Raw genomic sequence first — 21,251 nt, 5'->3', positions numbered from 1 at the left:
ATGTGCACTCAAGTAAAAAGAATTACCAAAAATCAAAAGCATAGTTTTCAAAATGTATTACTACTTCTCTTAAATGCAATCTTCATTTGAATGATGGTATCAGATATGCTTTGTTGAGTTAAAATGGCTTTTTATTTGTGTTTTTGTGTCTTGGTTTGCTGTCTTATATTATAAAGTAATGGTGGTAATCCAGATAGTTGAATGAGACATTAAATGGTAGTCTTGATTACCTGGTCATGGCACTAATCTTAAGAGGGGGATTCAGCCTAGTGTCTTAGATATATTCCACTATGGGCTGGTATAATCTGGCCTCCTTAAAATTCGCTCTCAATTCAGTTGGTGAAGCAGTTTCTCACAGATTTCCCTGATCTGTTGGAGAATGGCTGCTGCCGAATGGGTTGTTGGTTCCCTATTGTATGTGGAATGTTTTAGAATTTGGGATGGAAAATGATACAGTTTGTACAGTATATCCAAGGAAGATTAATCATCTTTAGCATTGCAGCTGTTAAAAAGTACAGAGATAAGATGGTTTTACGGAGACCTACTGGTGCCTCAGAGACAAAAAATGTTATCTTGTCAAAACGCAATAACTATTGCGAAATAATGCATTGATATATCTTTTAAGATGCAATATTTATTGCAGAAGAGCACAATTATTGCAAAATAATAAATACATTATTTTTATTTGCAAATAAATAAATGCAGTCTTGTAGTAACACAGTGATGTTATTTTTCTCCCTAGCGCTAACAGGCTTCCGTATGAATGTAGCCACTCAGAACAAATAAAATCTTCGTGTCTCAGTTGTAATGGGCTGCATTACAGACTGTTGAGAACGAGTGCATGAGATACGAGTTACCGGTGGATATATTTGACTGGAATACAGTAGATCTCCAGTATCACAGGCTATGTTGGGAGCAGTGTCATTTGTGGCGAATCCCAGGCAAGGTTGAGGTTGCGGTCTCTTGGATATCTCCTGGCCCCTGATGTCCACAGCAGACAAGTCAAAAGCCCAGTCGTGTGATCCAGTGGGTATGGAACACGTTTTTCAAGACGTGTTGCAACCTATGTTACTGAATCGTGCTCACTGAATTAGTCCTTGTACATTCTCGTCCTCTAAATCCCTCCACCGAATTTCGCAACAGCCCTTCACCGCAGCAATGTGATATGTGTGGTTTGGCCTGTCTTCCCAAGCCTCTCCCAACCCCCTTAAAACACTCTGACGAGGGGCTGGCCACGTGCCCCAGCAGGCTTGGTCAGCCGTGCAGACTCCGCGGGGTCACAGGGTTACACTGAGTGAGCTCTGTTTCACTAACACCCTTGAAAACCCCCCAGAATGCACACAATACCATTAATCAAAAGATTGCAACACAGGTAAAACCTCTAGTCACATCCACATGGCTGGGAGCAGCAAGGGGACCTTCAGAAGCAATCAGGAAGGGCAGTGCTAGAGTCTTGGAAAATTCTGTATGCTTTCATCAGAGGTGTGACACAATGAGAATGACCTCATGTGAGCATTTGCCAAACTGCCTGGAGTTATGTCAGAAGTGTTGAGTAATTGGTGGTTAAGGAAATATGTTTTACGCTTTTTGGTATTTTTAGTCTCCTTTAATTTGCACCCGATTAGAGGGCAATTAATGTTCTGTCAGATTCTATTGCAAAAGTTTGCCCATGCTGTATGTTTGAAGTTTGTACAATATTTTATTGTAATTTGCATCTTTTAAAGGAGAGATTTTTTAAAAAGGTGCAGCTGCCTACAGTATATGTTCTCGACGGGTTACGGATGGACTCCTCCTCGTGCACAGCTGCTTCCTGGACCTTTTTACCTGAGCCAGCAGTTTTTTTAAAACGCCCTTCATTTCAGGTTTACGTTTCACTTTGTTCATTGTTGCATCATGTCACAGTTGTTGCTGCGTACTTGCAGGAAAAGGGAACTTATGTAGTAAGTTTTGACGATCACTGCACAGATACTTTACCTCACTTTTTGGGGCTGCACCCTTATTTAGGAGCTGATCCCTTTTGAATTGTACCGCAGCCACTTTGCAGGGTTTTTTTTTTCTAGAGCCAAACTCTAGAAAACTGGTTAGACTTGTGCAGATGTGGTCTGTTGAACAGAAGCTGTTGTAAACTAGGAGTTGTAAGCTCCTAGTTCTTTCACAAAAGGGAGCTTTGCTCTATTCAAAGATGCCTGTTTGTGTTTTAAGGTGATAACTAGCCTTTGTTTTTCCATCACTCCATCACAGTCCAGTTCTTTCACGCTGCAGAGGTGTGAAGTGTTTTCAGTGAGACCTGCTATTCGTTTGCTTTCCCATTGTATCCTATAGCCCAGAATGTTTTGCTATAGACTAAATCCAAAAAAAGGAATATTCCTCCTGTCATATTACTACAGTATCATTAATTCTATACCAACTGGGCACTTATACTGTACCTCTGCTATTGATCCAAGGCTGGGGAATGACCTGCCAGCACTTATCAGATCTTGCAGGTCTGCTGGGACTTTCAAATCATGTATTAAAACTTACCTTTATTCAATAGCTTTTGATCCTGTTTAATTTACTGTTTTAATTTGTGTTTACCTTTCTCTGTTGGTTTTGCCTTTGTCTTGTTGGACTTGCTTTGAGATGGTTGCTATATAAACTAGACTGTAATTAAAGGAGCAAGGGAATCGGGAGGTCTGTGGAAGATTTGGTCAGGAGGAATTCTGGCAGTGACGTGCAGAGACACTGTTTTGGACGCTGTGGCACACTGTTGACAGACATTGTAGAGTTAATGTGATAAGCGAGTGAGGCTGCACTGACAGGAAGGTGATACAAGAGAGTATGTCAGTAGGGTGTGTGAGGGAGTACTGTATGTGCTGGACTCCATCTGAGAAGAGGAAATGAAATGTGACAATAAGTGTGACTTCCACTGCTACACAAGAGAGAAGAAGTCCATAAAGTGCATGTGGCACTGGGTAAAAGGCAGAGCTGGGCTGTGATGTGCCAATGTGCTCGTCATGTATGATTTACATTGAGTTCACCTGGAGTTTCAAACTCCAGAACTGTACCACTGCATGTACTAATACAGGCCTCAAAGTTTATTCTGGGGCCTCATTAGTATGTTTAGCAGTTATGTTGTGCAATGTCAAATCAACACTGCGTTAAGTTAAATTGGGTTTTTGCACGACCTACAGTATATCATGTGCACTGTGCGTTCCTGTGGATGTCAGATTTGTTTTTTCTTTTTAACTTGAATTGAGATTTGTGAATGAAATAGTTTTTCTAGCAAAAGTCCTGCAAAATATTTTTTTCATTCAAATTAATTTATTAATTTTTGCTCTTGATTATACATTGTTCAATGGGGATCATTTTATTTTCTGATAATGATGCAAATCTAAAATAAATTTAGATGGTAAAGTAAGGTGTGTCAATATCCCTGTAGTTCTGCATGCAGTTGCTTCTGAGAACAGCTTTCATATACAGCATAGACTGAAATTTCTATTCTTTTTAACAGGAAAGCAAGGAACCTTAGTAAACCAGAATTCACAATATTCAACAGAAAGGAAGTTTTATTTTGTGTATGTGGTGGTAGAGATAATTTAATACAGTTGGCTGTTCTTTAAAAAAGTTTTTAATCTATTAAGTAAAGGAAGCTGGTATCAAGACGTTTAAATGGGCTGTTCTTATCATGTTTTTTTTTTGTAGAAAAGGAAATGTTTCTTTGTTGCTCTCTCAGCAGGCTGGCACCACTGAGCCTTTAAGAATACAGCCGGCATGGCTGAGTCACTCATCCAACATGTTTGAACAACATTTCCAGTCATTTCTTGGAGGGCATGTGCTTCCAAAACCCTAATATTTTGTATTTTGTAAATCACTTCTGGCAAAATAAAAAAAATATCCAAGGCTGTTTCACAGTTCTGTGCTGGTATTGCCACTTTTTGTTAGTTTGGTTGAATTCAGAGCATCTGTACCACCTGTCTGGCAACTCTTCAGTGTGCAGCTGGATGAAGATTTACTACCGCTGGCTGCATGAAATTGCCTGTGTCGGCATGATCAAGTCTTGTCATGGCTCTTAAATTAAAATTTTGCATAGGCAAATGGTAGGTATTTAGCTTGGGACGTAGTCAAGACTTTTTTCTCTCCTCTGCCAGTTACCCAACCAGTTGTACAACAAATTTGTTGACTTTGCCAAACCCATATATGACAGTGGGTTGTAGGTTATTAGTGGATCTCTCAGTTGGCATACAAATGTTTTTTTTTAATTGGAACTGGCAGGAGTCCTTTCCCAGTTTCTGTTGGCTCTGGGCAGGATGAGGAACGTTCCTCTGAAATGTCTGTTCTGTCGCTGCCAGCTGGGCACCCTTGGCATCCCGGTCACCTGCAGGGTGATGTGGCTGTTTGTTGTGGGTAGATGCTGGCCAGCTCAAGCTCGCCTTCCCCCCAGAGTGTCTCTGCCAGTTGTCCGCCATCACTTAAGGGGGTTCCCAGCTGTAGTCTGCTGGGGGTACAGCTCAGGCCATAAATGGCAATTTGTGGAGTGGTCACAACCTCCACTCCTACTGAAGAGTTGAACTGCCCAGTGGTGCTCCTGCCAATACATTTTTAAATGAGCAGACACATACGATACATCAGGTCCTTAACAAGTTTTACTACAGGTGTTTTTGTGTCACTTGGTGGTAAAATACATACTTTCGATTGCACGTGAAGGTCTCATTTAACCTCATCAACAGCATCGTGCCAGAATGGTCTTAACTCTGTGCTGTCTGTTTGTTCTTTATAGTCGACAGGCATAAAAGTAGCTGTGTGTATGATTGCTCCCGCCATGTCTTGCTGATACGACCTATTTAACATGATAAAAAAGCTTTCAACCATGTTACAGGCTTTGTCTCAAAACAGCGAGGTCATGGAAAATAGCCTGAACTAAAAATAAAGCACTCAGCATCCAGAATGGGCCACCTGATAGTGGTCCACTTTGATAGTTAGTGGAACAGTAAGAACTGCGTATTAGATCTCTGGTAATACAAAATCAGGCTTGGCCTCCTCATAAATGTCATAGCAGCCATCATTTAAACCGTATGCATGTTTTTTTTCTTTGTCTTTGAATCACAAAACAACAATTTATCTAAAGCAAGTGCCTCTGTTTTTACTTTAAAAGGTTGCGGCTAAACTATGTGACACATTGTAAATAAAACACTTGGTATATCAAAATGCAGTTTGTTATACGTTATAAAGAATTTTTTTTAGGAAGTCAAAAACTTCTTAAAAACAGAAGCAGTTAACACCATTAAGCAGAGGTAAAACAAATATCTCTGACACACAGATTTCATTTTAATTTATTACAGTTCCTGAAGTTCCAGAGACAGAAAAAGCCAGTTTTTCATAATCAGAAATAAGTGAAAGTTGACTAGATGGGTTATGAGGTTTTGAAAAAGGTTCTTCTCAGGATAGCAACATTAGCTGCAAAGTTTAAGAATTCTAGCAGGTGTAAAAAATGAGATTTCAGCACAGATGAATCAACATTGTGTGCTTGATCCCATCCAAAGAGTTTTAATTCTTGGGCAGGATGAATAATATTTGGTAGACTGCCTGGTTATGCATGGATATGGAGGACACAACATGATGATGTCCAGTAGCTCTAACATTATATTCTGTAATTCTTTTGTGTATAATTTGGGTGTGTTGTGTATGAAGGAATTAAGCTGAGTTATAGTAGACTCGAGAGGTTCATTTCTCCGGAATTACTGAGTTGATATTATTTATATTCATTATTTGTAGGCTTTGTGTGTTAGGAGTTGTTTCCTATATGATGATATGGAGGTTTGCAAATAACTAAATTTGTCAAGTTTAATTACTCTATAATTTACTGTATTTGTAATCATAAACACTTTTGCGTGTGTTCGGTTCACAGTTAAGATAAAAACATTTGAAAAGACAAAAATTGCTCATGGTGTGAAAACTGTTTTTAGTTTTTATTTTGTTAGTTAGGTTTTGTTAAAAGTTTTAGCCTGCCATTAAAGCCAACTTTACAGCTGAATAAAGAAGCCACTTACTTTATGGTTTGATATTTCTTAGCTCAGGCCTGTCAGCCCTTCTTTCTGTGTAGATCTACAGTAGATTTCAGGCTGTGCGTATGTTTCCTGTTGGTGTCCTGAAGTCACACTGTGGTATTAAACCGTTTACTCAAGGTTCCTTCCTTTTGTAAAACCATGACTTTTTCTCTCCTGCACGAGTCCTGTAATGTGTTAAGTAAGCACTTTTTTTAGGGAGAAGTAACTCCCAGATATGAACTTGGCTGCATAACAACAACAAAAAAAAATCTTTGATTTCCCCTTACCAGTATAAATATTACACTTATTTCTTCCTCTTTTTTCTTCACTGACACTACACATCAAGCTGTTAGGTTTTAAGAAGCTCCTCTCTTGTGTCCCCCATGGATAAGTTGTCTGTTTGTGTAGGTACTGTAGGAAGGGAACCATCTAACTGAAGGGCTGTCTCTTCCTTTCAGGCTTGTGGATGACAGATGTGTGGTGCAGCCAGATGCCGGCGATCTTGCCAACCCCCCAAAGAAGTTCAGAGGTTCGTACAAAAGCGGTATTTCAATGCTGTACGTGTGAATGGGTCCCTGTTACAAATGTGTGGTGAGAATCGTAATAAAGTACTGCCTCCAACTGTACTCTTACAGTACATATATTTGTACTGATGGACAAGATGGTCGTAGTTAAAATATTAATACCCCAGGCTCTCCATACACAATAAAAGGGATGCACATACCTCTAGCATTTGACAACTTTGGACCTCTTTCAAACTGAAAGCTGTGAAATAATGACCTGTTTTGAGCCCACAGCTTTAATCCAGGTTAGGGATTGAAAATCAAGCATGGCAAGGAAACAGGAGATGTTCCTCACCAGAGCAGCCTTTAGAGAATCTGCTGTATTCTTTATATACTGTAAGAAGCTGACCCCTTGGCAGAGAGATTAAATGTGCACAATGTCTTATGTCTCAGGATTCCACAGGAAGATCATACATTTGTTTGAGGAGGCAGTAGAATTCAGCCAATTGTTATGCTAACTGTGAAAGGTGTTTCACTTCAAAAGAAAGAAAAATGCCATATTATGTACTGTATTTTGTATTTTGTAGACACTTTGCTTGCAAGTGATACTGAACTAAGAAAAAGTTTAATACATTTTGTGGAGTAAGTTTACAGTCCTTCTATACAGTATGCAATTTGAAGCAAGGCAATCGTTAACATTTTGTGAAAAAATACATCGTTGCATTACAAATTCCTTGTAAAGCAGCTTTTTATTTTGTTATCAGGGGTGATATTTGAAACCATGATGAGTAAACATTTCTGGTAAAAACAGAATGCTGTAGCTTATCTGAAAGTTACACACTTGCTTATTTAGGTTTTAAAGATAACATATCATTATCAAGTTATAAAATTGATTATTTTATTCCTTTGGAGTTCCCCGATATGGGATGTCTAGTTACTTCACTATTATGAAGTAAAAAGTAAAAGCTGTGGAGAAATGTACAGTAATTTCTAGTAATGACATTGTGAGTAGTTTGGATAGTTGATGCATGGAGTTTCTATATCTACAGATATAACAGAGTATTTGCCAGTCTAATATTAGGTTGATACAAATTCAAATGCCATTGAAACATTTAGTCGGTGGAACTTTAAAGGTTATCTAAAACCACTGTAGGGATTCAAGGAGTCACAGCACTGAGCTGTGTAGGTTTGAGATGAGTGTTTTCATTTGTGACGGAAATGGACTTTATTTCCACCTACAGCACAGTGACTATTCCTGATAATGTTATCCCCGCAGTTTTTTCTGACACATGTCACTCAACAGGTGTCTGTTTAAAATTCAGGTCAGGAGTAATGACCCTGGGCCAGAGTCAGATTTCTACATCACTGTATTTCACAATTACAAAATTGTTCCTTATTATACGCGTCGAAGATACCATTTCTATATTACAAAAAGGTTCAAAGTACTGATTTCTTGCTGGTGCACATACTGTAGTTATTTTAGTCCAGCTGAACAAATTATTCCATGCCAAATGGCTGTACCAATTAGTGGGAGGAAGTTCTGTAATGGAATCTGTTTTGTCCATAAGTGACCTAAATATACTTTTATTTCCAGTACTCAGTGTTGTTAATCTGTTTTAAACTGCTGTATGCCTGGAAGCAGCAATCACCCACTGCACTACTCCAAGGTCACTACCTTCCCTGCGTCATTTAACTCCTTTCAAGGTGAAAGAACCCATTAACTAAACACATACAGTACTGTATGTCATTAGCCAAATCTATCAATAAACAAACAAGAAAGTATTGCAATGTCTAGTTAATGACAACCACCTACAGGGTGATTTTCTTATTCCTCAGATCCATATGTGTACCCACAATTGCATGTTTAAAATACTATAGTGATTATCCTATAAATTATCCCCCAGCAGTGGAAATCCAAACCTTATTTCAAAATAGATTGAGTGTGTCCTAATCTTTATTTAAACATATGACACAAGTGTACAGTCCAGTTCTGTACCACACTGAACTGTCAGGTGAAACTGAGTTAACTTCTTGAGGAAATTAATTCATAAAACAGACTTCGGTGTCTCATTATAAACTCGAGACTCTCTGAGTTTCTTGCACAGTCACCACTGAATTATCTCATTACTAATAATTTATCATGATGAACATCATTTGCTTTCTCCAGCATGGTAGTTGTTTGGCTGGGTTCAGAAATTTCAGCTTCTTAAAATGTGATCCGTTACATTGCGTTCATTTTTTAACTGCATGCACAAATCTGAGATTTTAACTCCTTGTGTAAGTTCTGAATGCTTGTGATCATAAAAATACTAATACAATTATCAGTGCAAAATTACAGTCACCTGGTAAATGCTTTTGGTATTGGTATTGGAGCCAGGCTAGTTATGAGCTTAACATGTTTGATATACAGATTTTAGATTTGTTATAAAATATTTTTCTGGGAGTTTAGTGGCGGAAAAACAGGAAGATGTGTTTTGTCTCCCGTTGGTTAAAATAGGTATAGTGCTTAAAAAATACTGTGGTAGCCCCACTAAGTTTATCTGTTGTCCTTTCAAACACTGGCTTGAGTGTTGACATAACTCCAAAACTGTGGCTTTAAATGCAGTAATATGAATATTTAATTTCCAATTTTTCTCGACAGACTGTCTTTTCAAGGTATCCCCCATGAACAGATACTCCGCTCAGAAGCAGTTTTGGAAAGCAAAGCAAGGAAAAGGGAATACAGAGGAAGAACTGCTGAAGAAGTTGCAGGTAAAAGCTCTGTGGCAGAACTTGGCACTGGTGTTCTCTATATGCTGCAGACCATGAAAATTGGATGGAATGTTTCCTCACTATTCTAGTCACTAATTTGATCTGAGGACTGCTGGATGTACAGATTAAGGGTGTGTTATAAGATATAAGATAATTTCTTGCATTAGGAATTTGCGTTTTTGCACACCCCAACTTGCTCCCCATGAGACACAGACAGGGAGAGAAGCTTTGGGTCAGAGCGCAGGGTCAGCCATTTATATGGCGCCCCGAGAGCAGCTGGGGTTCAGGGCCTTGCTCAGGGGCCCAACAGAGTAGGATTCCTCTGCCGGCCGCGGGATACGAACCGGCAACCTTCCAGCCACAAGCAAAGATCCTGAGCCTCAGAGCCACCACACCGCCACTGCTCAGTGCTGTCATTGAGTGAGCACAGTGGGTCTTTATCACTAGAAAGCTCTTACATTTAGGAAAGTAGGAAAGTTAGAGTTGTTATTTGACTAAAATTAGCTTGTATGATTTGTGAGCGTAAGTTAATTAATCGTGTGATTAATCTGCATTTTTAAATGATGGTAACAGTGTAAAAGAGAATTTTACAGTAGCATAATAAAGTACAAACAACACATTTAGTACTGTTACAAATTGGGGTTTAAAAGAAAAATAATAATTAAAATAAATAATCATAACCTCCTGTGACAGTGGAACACACCTCCCACTGCGCTCCCCACTCCGTGGCACGTGGGAATGTGCAGCCTCCAAACCTTAGGCCAGTCAGCGCTGTGATTTGAGATCCCCACGCGCCCGCGGACGGCGTTCACGGCAGAACCGAATGTGTTCCCCTTACCGGTGACACAAACTCGCTTCTCCGCCTAGAGAAAGATTTCTCTCCTGTACCAGGGAGCAGAAACTTCTGCAGACGACTACACACCGGCACACCGCAGGGAAGACCACACGCACTCTGTCGGTGCTAAGGCGGCCTCCTGACTCGACCGACACTGTCACACTCCCAAATATTTACCAAGAATATACCCGAATGGTTGGTATAGTTAGAGACAACTGAGATCTTTGTTCTCTGGCACAGCTTTGGCAAAGGAGTAATAAATCAGAGGACACTAGGATAAATTAATATTTATTAATAATGATAATAACACAAACTGAACAGAACAGAAAGTTATTCTATTTCCAAGCAAGAGGCCCACATCCCGACTAACCAACCCCACACTGCTGCCAAATATTTGAAAATTCTTTTCTCCCTATTCCAAAAAAATGCTAACAAGGAGAAACCATTTTTAAACTAGGGATTCTTTATACAGGAAATCAGAGTTTCCTAACAACAACAGAAAGGCAAGGTCTTTCAACAACTATCAAATACTTAACTACAATCTGATTTTACAGTCGATCAAATTCAGGATCTCTTGTCTCCGGTGTCTTCCTTTACTCTCTCTTCTGTGTTCCTTCACCAGTCTTCTCTCTCTGTCTTTTTATCCTGTTTTCCCGGACTGTTGATGACTCTTAATGATTTAACAACTACAACTCGGTAAACACCACAGTTCCTTTCTTGCTTTGAAGCTCCTGAGAACTGCACTAGTTGACACTAGTTAGATGTTGACCACAAGATGTTTACTGTGAAGTTATTCATAAAAACGTCTTCATACGATTACTAAAAACATACTTTTTTAAAAGTACTAAGCAGGTATTGCATGATATTTTTACCATTTGCAGGGATGGTTAAATGATGGAATAGGGAAATTGTTAAATCAATATAAAATTCATCATCTGACACCAGCTTGCTATGTAAACAAATAATAATTTAATCCCCTATCGCCGGATTACTGAGCATTACACAGCACGTGTGTCATTCGTTCTCTAGCACATTGTAATAATAGCGTTATAATCAGGATATCATCATCACAGAATCAGATTTTCCAAATAAATAAGACAGCAAGCTCTCTTCTATAATAAATCTCAGAGTAGGTACTCCTATAGTATTCAGGTCTCCAGTCTGATTTCAAGGAGGCTCTCTCTCACAGCATGTTTTTGTTGAAGATAAGGATGATGGACCTTCTTACATTCTGTCCTGTTCTTAACTCTCTTTTATACAGTGGTAACTATGGAGACTGGCTTGATAAGCTCCCTATGAATGACCCAGTCACTCTTGAATATGTACAGTATGTTTTAACGTGGCTAATGTAATGATCCAACATTGACTTTGTTTAATCTGACTTAGTAATTAGGAACACCCTTTGAATATCTATGACTCATGGATAGATATGTAAATCAAACACAATAATAGGCATTGACTTAAACCTTCTGAATGAGGTAACTTTGCTGGCAACTAAATACTTTGTCATCTTGGCTATACTCAACTGCCCCATCTGTCAGAACTATATTATTGTAAAACTAAGCAGTCACACCTACAGTATTTGTATTCTGCCTGTTTGTTGCCTGAGCCATGTTACTGTTACTGCATCGTGTAAGAAGGTTGTTAGTAGTTTGAAGAGTGTGTACAGTACAGAGAACAGCAAGAATTTGGTTTAATTTTTGCACAAAGTAATGTTTTGTGTACTGTCAGTTGATATTACTGCAGTTTTACCTGCAAGACATGGCATCCTTTTCCATGGTCTTTTTCACCTGCCACCCGACATCTTTTCAGCTTCTTTTACTGCTGTCTAATTTAAACCCAAAGCTTCTGCTGAGATTTCCGTTCAAAGGCCTGTTACTATCCAAATATTTTGCATGATCTTCTTTGTGAAAACAGGATGCAGTTTCTCACATGTTGGCTGCTGTTGACGTTAACCTTGTCATATTCAGAGATGGATTAAAAAATGATGTTTTGAAAACAATAACTGAATAATAACAATATTATCTTAATCAAAATAGTCCTGATATGTATTCAGAGAGAGGTAATATCACTTCTGTCACTTGCTCAGTGCACTAAGCCCTGTTACACTTTATTATGTATACATCTACTACCTACCAAATGAGATAGATGTACCTAGTAATTTGCTACAAGAAGTAGCACTTTGATGCATTTCAGTTGCTATGTCCTGCAGGCTTTAGTATAAAGCCAGCAGTAGGCACTAGATATGTCATGCTTATGAACTTGGTCTCAAGGCTCAGCCCTTGAAGTGTTGTGTTTCTTCTTTCTACTTCTCAGCATGGAACTAACCTTTACTTTTTCCTTTTGCACCCAAGTCAGGCTAACAAAGCTTCCCACTCATACCTCTAGAATATTATTTAATGCACTGCATTTCTGCTTCAGTAGTACAGCTTGCCAAGCCTGAACTACAGTGATGTAATGAGATATTGCTTGTTTCCTTGACACAGTATACTGTATAGGACTTTAGTACAGAATTTGTGCTGGGGGCACAGGGAAAATTCCCAGGTAAAAAGTGAAAACAAAGTTCTACTGATCCTTCTTAATTATAAATATAAAACAGAAAATAACTGGTAGCGTAAGTATTCACACTTTGCTGTGGCGCACCTAATAAGCTCTGGTGCCACCAGTTGTTTAGTGGTGACTTAACTTGTTGAATGGAGTCCACATGTGTGCCATTAATGGGTTAAATGTCAGCCACAAAAAAAATATTTTTTTGTAGTTAGTAATTTGTCAGAAAACAGAATTTCTTTGATTTTGCTGAATAAATTGGAGTAATACAAGCAATACTGAACCTTACACGTTACTAGAGAGTAACGTATAACAGACAACGGCTGGCAAGCAGTATAACTGTGTGTAGTGAAGTACTCACTGTCCTCTGAAACAAGGAAGGAACAGTGTGGTGGTAAGGCAGTGAATGGCTACACCAAGTAAGCCATTGATAAGATGTCACAGTGGCACAGAGGTTAGCATTGTTGCCCCACAGTGCTGAAGCCTGGTTTCAATTCAAGACCTGGAGGTGTATCTACATAGAGTGAATGTTCTCCCTGTGTTTCCCCCCACAGTCCAAAAGTCCAACCCGAGCAGGTTAATTGGCTTTTGGGAATTTTGGCCCTGGTCTGAGTCCTATCCCACTTTGCACCCGTTGCTTGCTGGGATAGGCTACAGCTCCCCTGTGACCCTGTATTGGGTGAAACAGGAAGAAAATGGTTGGATGGATGGATGATAGGCTATTGATATCCTTTCTGTAAAATGCATTAAAAATTCTCTTTGTTTTGACAGCACGCAGCAGAACTTGAACGGAAGCAAAATGAATCTGAGAATAAAAAACTACTTGGAGACATAGTTAAGTACAGTAATGTTATACAGGTATGTAAAGCTTTTTACTCTTGTCCTCAACCACCTGTTTTGAGAACAATTATCCTGCTTTGGAGTGGATACGTGTTTGTTTTCTGTGTGGAGTAGTCTGACAAAGTGAAGGTTAGGTCAATGTTTGAGTTTACAGTATCAAAATATGAATAAAAGTGTTTGAGTTTCAAGTATTTCAAGCTACTTTTTCCAAGTATTGCTATTACAGAAAGTGTTTATTGTATACATGTTTTGGTGTACAGTATGTATACAGTAAGTTCTACATGTACAGTAATTCTGTAAATTGTAAAACCTTGCATAATATAATCTAAAGATTTTAAGATTAGGGTTTTTCTCAGTAGAATCTCACAGATGGTAATCTTGGTGACATCTACAGCTCAGGCCTTTAAAAGGTCACTGTTTGCTGTTTATTCAGCGATCAGGCAGTTGATACACAGTAGGAACACTTCACGGCTTATGTACAAAAGTCCTCAAGTCCTTCTTCGCCACAGTGTTAATCCTGATCTTCAAAGCTGTTCCATAGAGTATGCAGTAACAATATTGGGAAGAGGGGGTGTGTCTCACAATGAGTATTTCCTTTCAAATATCTCATTAATCATATCTATTCTGGCAGCTTTCCAGAATCCAGGATTAATTTTTCTTTAAGTTGCAGTGGCCTGTATAGTTCTGCCTGAAATGATAGCATACTAAATAAACCACAAAGTTTGTTCTGAAAAACACATTAGAACTTGATGTTCTAATCCATCCTGTCCATTCATTGTCTGCACATGAACATTTGTATATGTAACAATATAACAAACCTGGGGTGTCTAAGCATTTATAATGTGTTTAAATGAGTGAAAAGTCACTTTTTTTAAAGGGAAAAACCACTGTCGTTATGGAGAAAGACAAGGAGTTTAAGTCAAAAATGAACAAGGTGAAAAAGGATTCTAGAGACAGAAGTGAGGATCGGTTCTGTGTTAGGATGGCAATCCTAAGCAGGCTTGGAAAGGGCTTAACGTAATGATGGGTTGAGGTGGGAAAATTTAGAATGGGAATTGTGCTGTTAACTCATCCTTTGTGACTGATCTTAATTATTTTTGTGGATGCTCTGACACTGGATTTTAGAGATCAATGTAATGAGATAATTAAGGGGATTCCCATAAGTTCATCTATACAGCTGAAAGAGACAGATTAAGCCACACAAGGCACCTGGCCCAGACAGATTGCAGGGCAAGGTGCTAAAGTTGTTTTATAAATTACTTAGGGGAGTTTTAACTCGGTTACTTCAGGCACTACTTGAATCTTGTATAGTGCCAAATATGTGGTACCTGTACTATAATACCTCTACCTAAGGCCAAAGCACTAAGTGGCTTTTGACGGGTGGCACTCCCCCCTGTTAGCTTCAGCAATTGCATGGAGAGGGTGTTTTGTAAACATCTTAGCCTCTTGATTGCAGATCTGGATCCCTTGCTTAGAATTTAATTTAATAGAAGTGTGCTTATAAGGAACACATAAGAACTGAAGATGCAGCCAATGCAGTGAATTTTGGTCCTAGTCATCTCCAAAAGGCAAGATTGCAGACGATAAACTCACGTATTTTATTTATTGATTTTATCATTTTAATACGATTCATACCCACATACAGTTGGAACGGCTGTTGGGTTTTGGTATTGATAGGATCCTTGTAAAATGGGCTAAGGATTTGCTAATGGATCGCCCAAAGTGGATTCTTAATGAACAATACGATTTCAAATGAAATTGTTTTAAATACTGGTGTTCCGCAGGGCTGTGTTTTGTCAGCTTTACTTTTTTCTATCTATAGGAGTAGTATGAAAATGCAGGAAACGTCTGTTAATTTGTTAACATAGCTGGATGATATGGCCCTAGTAGGATTGATAGAGAAGGGGTGGCGAATTACTTTAAACAGGTAAGTAAACTGGAACAGTGGTGTCAGTCTAGCATGCTTCATGTTAGTGTTGATAAAACCAAAGAACGGGCTACTTATGATAGCATTAGATTTTCAACCTATCTCCCTTATCAACCTGCAGAGGTTGTTCAGCGTTTCAAATTCCTATGATCAGTAATAGATGAACATTTAAGCTTTGCAGAGAATACCGCTGCATTCTTAAGGAGGCTAGTCAACGTATGTTTTGATCAGCAAGTTGAAAGGGTTTGAAGTGGGTCAAAAGACAGCATCCTTACTTTTGGTATCGCAGTGTGGTATAGTGGCCTGAGCATTAGGAGTAAGGGGAAATTGGCCGGAACTGTTAATATTGCTAGTAAAGTAATTGGCTGACTGCAGAAATGGCTTAAAGAGCTGCATCACATTGCAGTTCAAAGGAAAGCTCAGCTTATCGTTGATGACCCCTCCCACCCTCTTTGTTCCCATTACATTCAGAGAGATATATACTGTTTTAGAATGCCTGTGGCCAAATAAATCTTTTGCTCCCTGTGTAATTGGTATATTAGCTGCAGCTAAGTGTCCGTTTCCTGTCAGATTACTGTAATGATAGTGTAGTATGGACAGAGCGAGATACTGCATGTGTACAGTATATGCACTGTCGAATGGGTAGAACTATTGTTTGTTATTAATGTGTATTTATTTTTTGTTGAATGCACTTTGTTTTTTGTAGCTTTTTGATAGTTATGCCAAAGACAAATTATGAATATTTTGGATGAACAATAAAGTTATATATATAAACATGTAAATATGTATTTATTCATGTTTATCACCTAATGGCTACTTTACCAAACTCTATACAGTAACTCAATAACCGGCACTGAGCTGAATAGCGCTGTAGTGTAATTCTAGAAAAGAAATGCTGAATACCTTCCTTGTTTTGACATCTCAGACTGTTAAATAACAGGTGTGCATTGCTGGCTTTTTGTGTTCTATAAGTAGAGAGCTTTTACAATTCAGATTCACTGAGGTGCACAGGAATCATTGAGGAACATTTGTGTTTTATAAATACAAATTTCCTGAGTTACCCTGCGAGTATTAACTTAACACTTTCCTCTCAGTGTTAAAAAAAATATTGATCTAAACTACCGATTATAGAACATTGCATGTTGTTTTTTTTTTTTTTTGCAGCTCCTACACATCAAGAGCAACAAGTACCTGACGGTGAACAAGAGGCTGCCTGCGCTGCTGGAGAAGAATGCGATGAGGGTGTCGCTGGACCCAGCAGGGAACGAGGGCTCCTGGTTCTACATCCAACCCTTCTGGAAGCTGCGCAGTGAAGGTGACAATGTACGTCTGAGAGAAGCCCGCAGGTTCTCCGGGCAGAAGGATAAGTTTGTCTTCATTGCCCACAGTCTGGGTACAGAACAGCTGAATCTGGAAGCTGCTGTGATTGCACAGCATTCGTTAGCGTACAGTGTCAGGAGCTATTGGCGCAGCTTTTATTTCTGGAGGGAAGATTGAAGGGATCTTTGCATGGATTTCGGCAGTAGTTAAGGGTTAAGAATAGTCAGAGATGGACTAGCGAACCTACTGTGACTGGCCAGCAGCTGTGAACTCAAAGCAGAGTCGCAGGTATGTTTTGTGACGATACAGTATGTGAAATTTAGGACTGAGATACTTTTGCTGACATATTTTTTTGGATTGGAATTCTACTAAATATTTTTTTCTTACTGGAAGTTCTGGTATACTTGTAGACCACACTCCCAATCTATTAGATGAGAGAGTAAACGTTTTAAAATTCACCTTAAAAAAATGTCTGGAGTAAAGAAAAGTGGAATTGACAGAATTTTTAATGTATTTTAAATTTAGAAGCTCCAATTTATTTTCCTGTCTCCCTCCTCCCCCGATTTGGAATAAATTGCTTGGCTCGTAGTTATAAACTGCGTGATTCACACTGAGAATGAGGGAGTGCAGACGGACAGACCCCTCTGACGAGCCCACCTTCGAGTTACAGGGCTTTTTATGCATCTCAGATGACACAGCCCTGTGCCAGAGGCTCACTGTTTAGCCAGTTCATTGTTGTGCGCTGCTGCTTGAGTAAGTCAGACTCCGCAGGTGACATGACCTGGACTCGAATCTCTGTTGAGGAGATCATAGATCAGCCTGTGCCTGGACAGTAAGAGAGGAACCATGTGTTCAGACATTTGGTGTGCTTGGCTCAGGAGCCAGTGGTGCACAACTTCCATCTGTGGGATTATAACTAAATGTCTCTAAGTCAGAATCCTCCCAAAAGGTTGATGTAATTCCTTCTCATACCTTAAGAGGTTGAGCTGATTCCAAGAAAGTTCTTTTAAGAAACAGCCGGCTGAGATCATTGGATCATTGAGCTGCTAACTACCAAACAAGCTAGATGGGTTGATTGTCCTCCTCTCATTTCCTTGTGGTTTTTAGGAGTAACCAAAAAGGCTTGCCTTTTATTTTAAGCAGTCCGTTTTAATTTCCTTATCTTCATACTATTTGGAATCTGATTTCTCCACCGATTGGTGCTTTACGGGGAAAAATAGCCTTCGTTTTCTCAGAATAAAATTTAATAACATACCAATCTGTTTTATATGGCACGACAATTAAGCAATTGAGTTATTGTTTGGGGTGGTAAAGTAGACTAATGCTGGGGGCTACGGACTCCCAGCCTGAAGGAGTTAAAATCCAGGGTGGGACATGGGTGTTGGGCAAGGCGACACGCATAACCTGCTGCAATAAATGCACGTCTGTACACATGGGAGCTGTCATTCTCAGTTGACTAAATCTAAGAAGTTAAATAATGGAATATTGCTAGCATAGGGAAGAGAAAATGATTAAACTGTTTTTCTGTGTTAATTCAGTTCCTTCCCTTATTTACTGGATGCTCCTCTTTTTTTCTTTGGCAGTAAAAGTCTGTAGGAAGAGGTACAACATCCGCGTCATTGTCATGCATGGTGTGTGTTAAACTTCTTCAGTGTCTAAAGCACACTGTTGGCTGCATGTTCTCACCAGGCTTTTCTGTTGCATGTGGAGGGAATAAAAACAGGACAACTCTCAAAGCTACAAGTAATTGCTTCAGTGGTAAATTGGCTTCCTTGTTGCACAGAAAATAAATATTGATAAATGTCTCTTTTCTGTGCCCTGTTGAGTCTTGCTCGTTTTCCCACTTTCGATATATTGGCCATGCAGTCTTCTGAAACTGGGAGCAGACTTTGATATTGGAGCAAAATGGTTTGCATTTCGACCTGTCTCTTGCAGTCCACCTTCAGAACAATAAAATCTGAACTTGACAAGCACTTTTTATATATTTTAGAGCTTTGATCAGAATAATCAAGCAAGTGTTTTTAAATGGTAGTTTAGTTTTTTTAAGGCCTGTGCTGTCACTGTGTGTCAGATTTCCAGGTGGTTTGGTTTCAAGGTTAAGAATGATACGGAAAAGCAGTCGTGTGCACATTCTTGCTTGTGCTAATTCGGCCAAAAAGGGATGAAAGCCAAAAACCCTCCTCTGAATGTGGCCAGAAATGTGAAGGTTGATGTGCTCTACTGAACATTTGCTTCACTTTGTAAAAATGTAAAGCAAAGCAGGCTGCGTTTATTAACAAACCCTTTTTCTTCAGGATGCAGTGTTGTGAACAAGCATGCTGCTGTTTTTTTTCTCATAGAATTAATTTCTGGAAGTTTTCAACTGACGTGATAAAGTGTGAGTGGGGGCGTTTTCCAGCCATGACCCCCTTTTTGGTGAGGAAGGAGAGCTCTCGGATGAATGAGGGAAAGTCATCTGGTCTTTATGGAACAGTTTGGCCACCAGGTCATTGCTGGTCATTTTCTAAATCCGAAAGACGCTAGCACGGCTCCAGAAAATGTGAATTTTTATGTATTGCCTTTACTGTATATTTAGTAGCACGTGGAAATGCTACCTTTGAGCAAGATGGACTGAATGACCTCCTCACATTTGTAACCTTTTTTACACTCGTGTCCTTGTGTCTTGCACTGCTGTGTGTGCTGGTTCCACCTGAATCGTGATTGCCCTTCACAGAACATTCACGCTGGAAAATGCCTTGGTTTTGGTGTCATTCCACGCTAGTGAAAGTGTGCATTCATTTTATATCAGATTCAGAAGTCGGGAATAATTTGATCAGCAGATAGAAAAAGCGAAGCCTGCCCGTGTCACAGATGTGTTCCTTTGTATTTCACGTGCATGATTTGGGCTCGGGTGGGAGGCAGCCAGGAGAAGCATTTTGAGAGCCGGGGAGAGGAAGCAGTTATTGTTAAAATGTTTGTGTGGCTGCGTCTGGGATCTGAACGTATAATTCTGGTTTGTTCTTCAGGTTGTGGTCGGAGATAAGGTGGTGCTGATGCCTGTGAATGCCGGTCAGCCTCTGCATGCCAGTAATATCGAGCTGTTGGACAACCCTGGTTGCAAAGAGGTAAACTGCTCATTAATGTCTGTTATTAATTCCCCTTCAGCTACAGTAGAGGGTAGTCACCCCACCATGTAGAGTCCTTACAAGGGGGGTCGTGCAGGAAAGGAAAGCTTCCACAAGGAGAATATTAGTGATCTGAAGAGAAATCTCCACCTTTAAGTTTCATATGGCTTTCACACGGCAGAGGATGAAACCAGTTTTCTGGAAGAGTGCTCTGCACGTGCTAAATTAATTTAGCAGTTTTCTGCCTAATAGATTGTGTCAAATTCTGAGATATGAGAGTTTAAGACTATCTACATACTGCAGCACAGACAGCCAAGCAGAAAACTAGTCTCACTTTACAGCTGGAAATATCATTTTATTTTATCTCTCTAGTTACACAAAACTGAAAAAACTGCACTCTGAGACAATCAACATTTTTTTCCTGTTTATTACCAGGTAAATGCAGTGAACTGCAACACAAGTTGGAAAGTAACACTTTTTATGAAATTCAGCGACTACAGAGAAGATGTCTTAAAAGGAGTAGGTACACTTTCTTGGTTTTTATTCTGTGATTTCTTGCTGTCATGAGTGCCAGTAAATCTGCAGGGCCTCTATTTATTAAATGAAAGTATAATTAATTAATAATTAGTTTGTATTTAAAAGGGAATCGAAAATATTATTGACTATATAATTATATAAAGTCTTCAAATATGTGTGTGTGTCAATAATGTGTGATTTCATTATTAACACTTGGTTTTAGAACTAAATATGGCATGTGTACTGACAGTTTTTGGTTGCTCTAGTTACCTAAATACAATATTCTTAGTTCTGTGCCAGTTCAAAAAGTGCTTCTTGTTTTTTTTTTATTCTCCAATCCTGTTTTGCCATACTTCTTTCTAAAAAGAATCTTAATGCTTTTGTCCTTCGCTGTTTACATGGCTCTGAGGCAGGGCCTTGAGTTCTGCCTGGTTTCGAATGACTTTTACTTCCTCTAGGGAGACGTCGTGAGGTTATTCCACGCTGAGCAAGAAAAGTTTTTGACTTGTGATGATTACAAGAAGCAGCAGCATGTCTTTCTTAGGACCACTCTGCGGCAGTCGGCAACGTCTGCCACCAGCTCCAAAGCACTCTGGGAAATTGAGGTATGGGTTCCTTTTGCCTTGTGTAAAGAGCTGAATCTATCCGTAACTGTGAAAGAAATAAAGAGAAGAAAAAATAAGATGTTGTGCTGTACATTAATTCCTCAATGCATGGCTCTGATTTTCTTTATATTTTATATGTGATTGTGGAGCAGTGGTTAGCATTACTGCCTCTCAGCTGGGCCCCTGGGTTCAATCCCCTACCTGGCTGCTGCCTGCGTGGAGTTTGTGTATTTTTTTGTGGGTTTCCTTCACGTACTCTGGTTTCCTCCCACAATTCAAA

General features: G+C 39.3%; 1 protein-coding gene and 1 long non-coding RNA gene across 3 annotated transcripts in view; one reads left to right on the top strand and one right to left on the bottom strand.

Moving 5' to 3' along the window:
* itpr2 (inositol 1,4,5-trisphosphate receptor, type 2) overlaps nucleotides 1–21,251 on the top strand; it is a 158,928-nt gene that overhangs the window by 8,704 nt on the left and 128,973 nt on the right. For both annotated transcript variants that reach the window (XM_088645779.1, XM_088645780.1), the window contains exons 2-8: nucleotides 6,482–6,552; nucleotides 9,168–9,277; nucleotides 13,431–13,517; nucleotides 16,591–16,749; nucleotides 19,752–19,850; nucleotides 20,286–20,369; nucleotides 20,825–20,971. In XM_088645779.1, the coding sequence (XP_088501905.1) occupies nucleotides 6,482–6,552; nucleotides 9,168–9,277; nucleotides 13,431–13,517; nucleotides 16,591–16,749; nucleotides 19,752–19,850; nucleotides 20,286–20,369; nucleotides 20,825–20,971 (757 nt within the window). The remainder of the gene's footprint in view (nucleotides 1–6,481; nucleotides 6,553–9,167; nucleotides 9,278–13,430; nucleotides 13,518–16,590; nucleotides 16,750–19,751; nucleotides 19,851–20,285; nucleotides 20,370–20,824; nucleotides 20,972–21,251) is intronic.
* Nucleotides 3,528–6,300, bottom strand: LOC148655315 (uncharacterized). Its single transcript, XR_015941242.1, has 2 exons — nucleotides 6,027–6,300; nucleotides 3,528–4,564 (listed from the first exon to the last, which is right to left on the bottom strand). It is a non-coding gene; the product is annotated as an uncharacterized LOC148655315 (long non-coding RNA).

The sequence above is a fragment of the Lepisosteus platostomus genome, chromosome 9, assembly GCF_059453375.1.
Source record: "Lepisosteus platostomus isolate fLepPlt1 chromosome 9, fLepPlt1.hap1, whole genome shotgun sequence".
Taxonomy (NCBI): Eukaryota; Metazoa; Chordata; class Actinopteri; order Semionotiformes; family Lepisosteidae; genus Lepisosteus; species Lepisosteus platostomus.
This window is presented reverse-complemented; position numbering and strand designations above follow the sequence as displayed.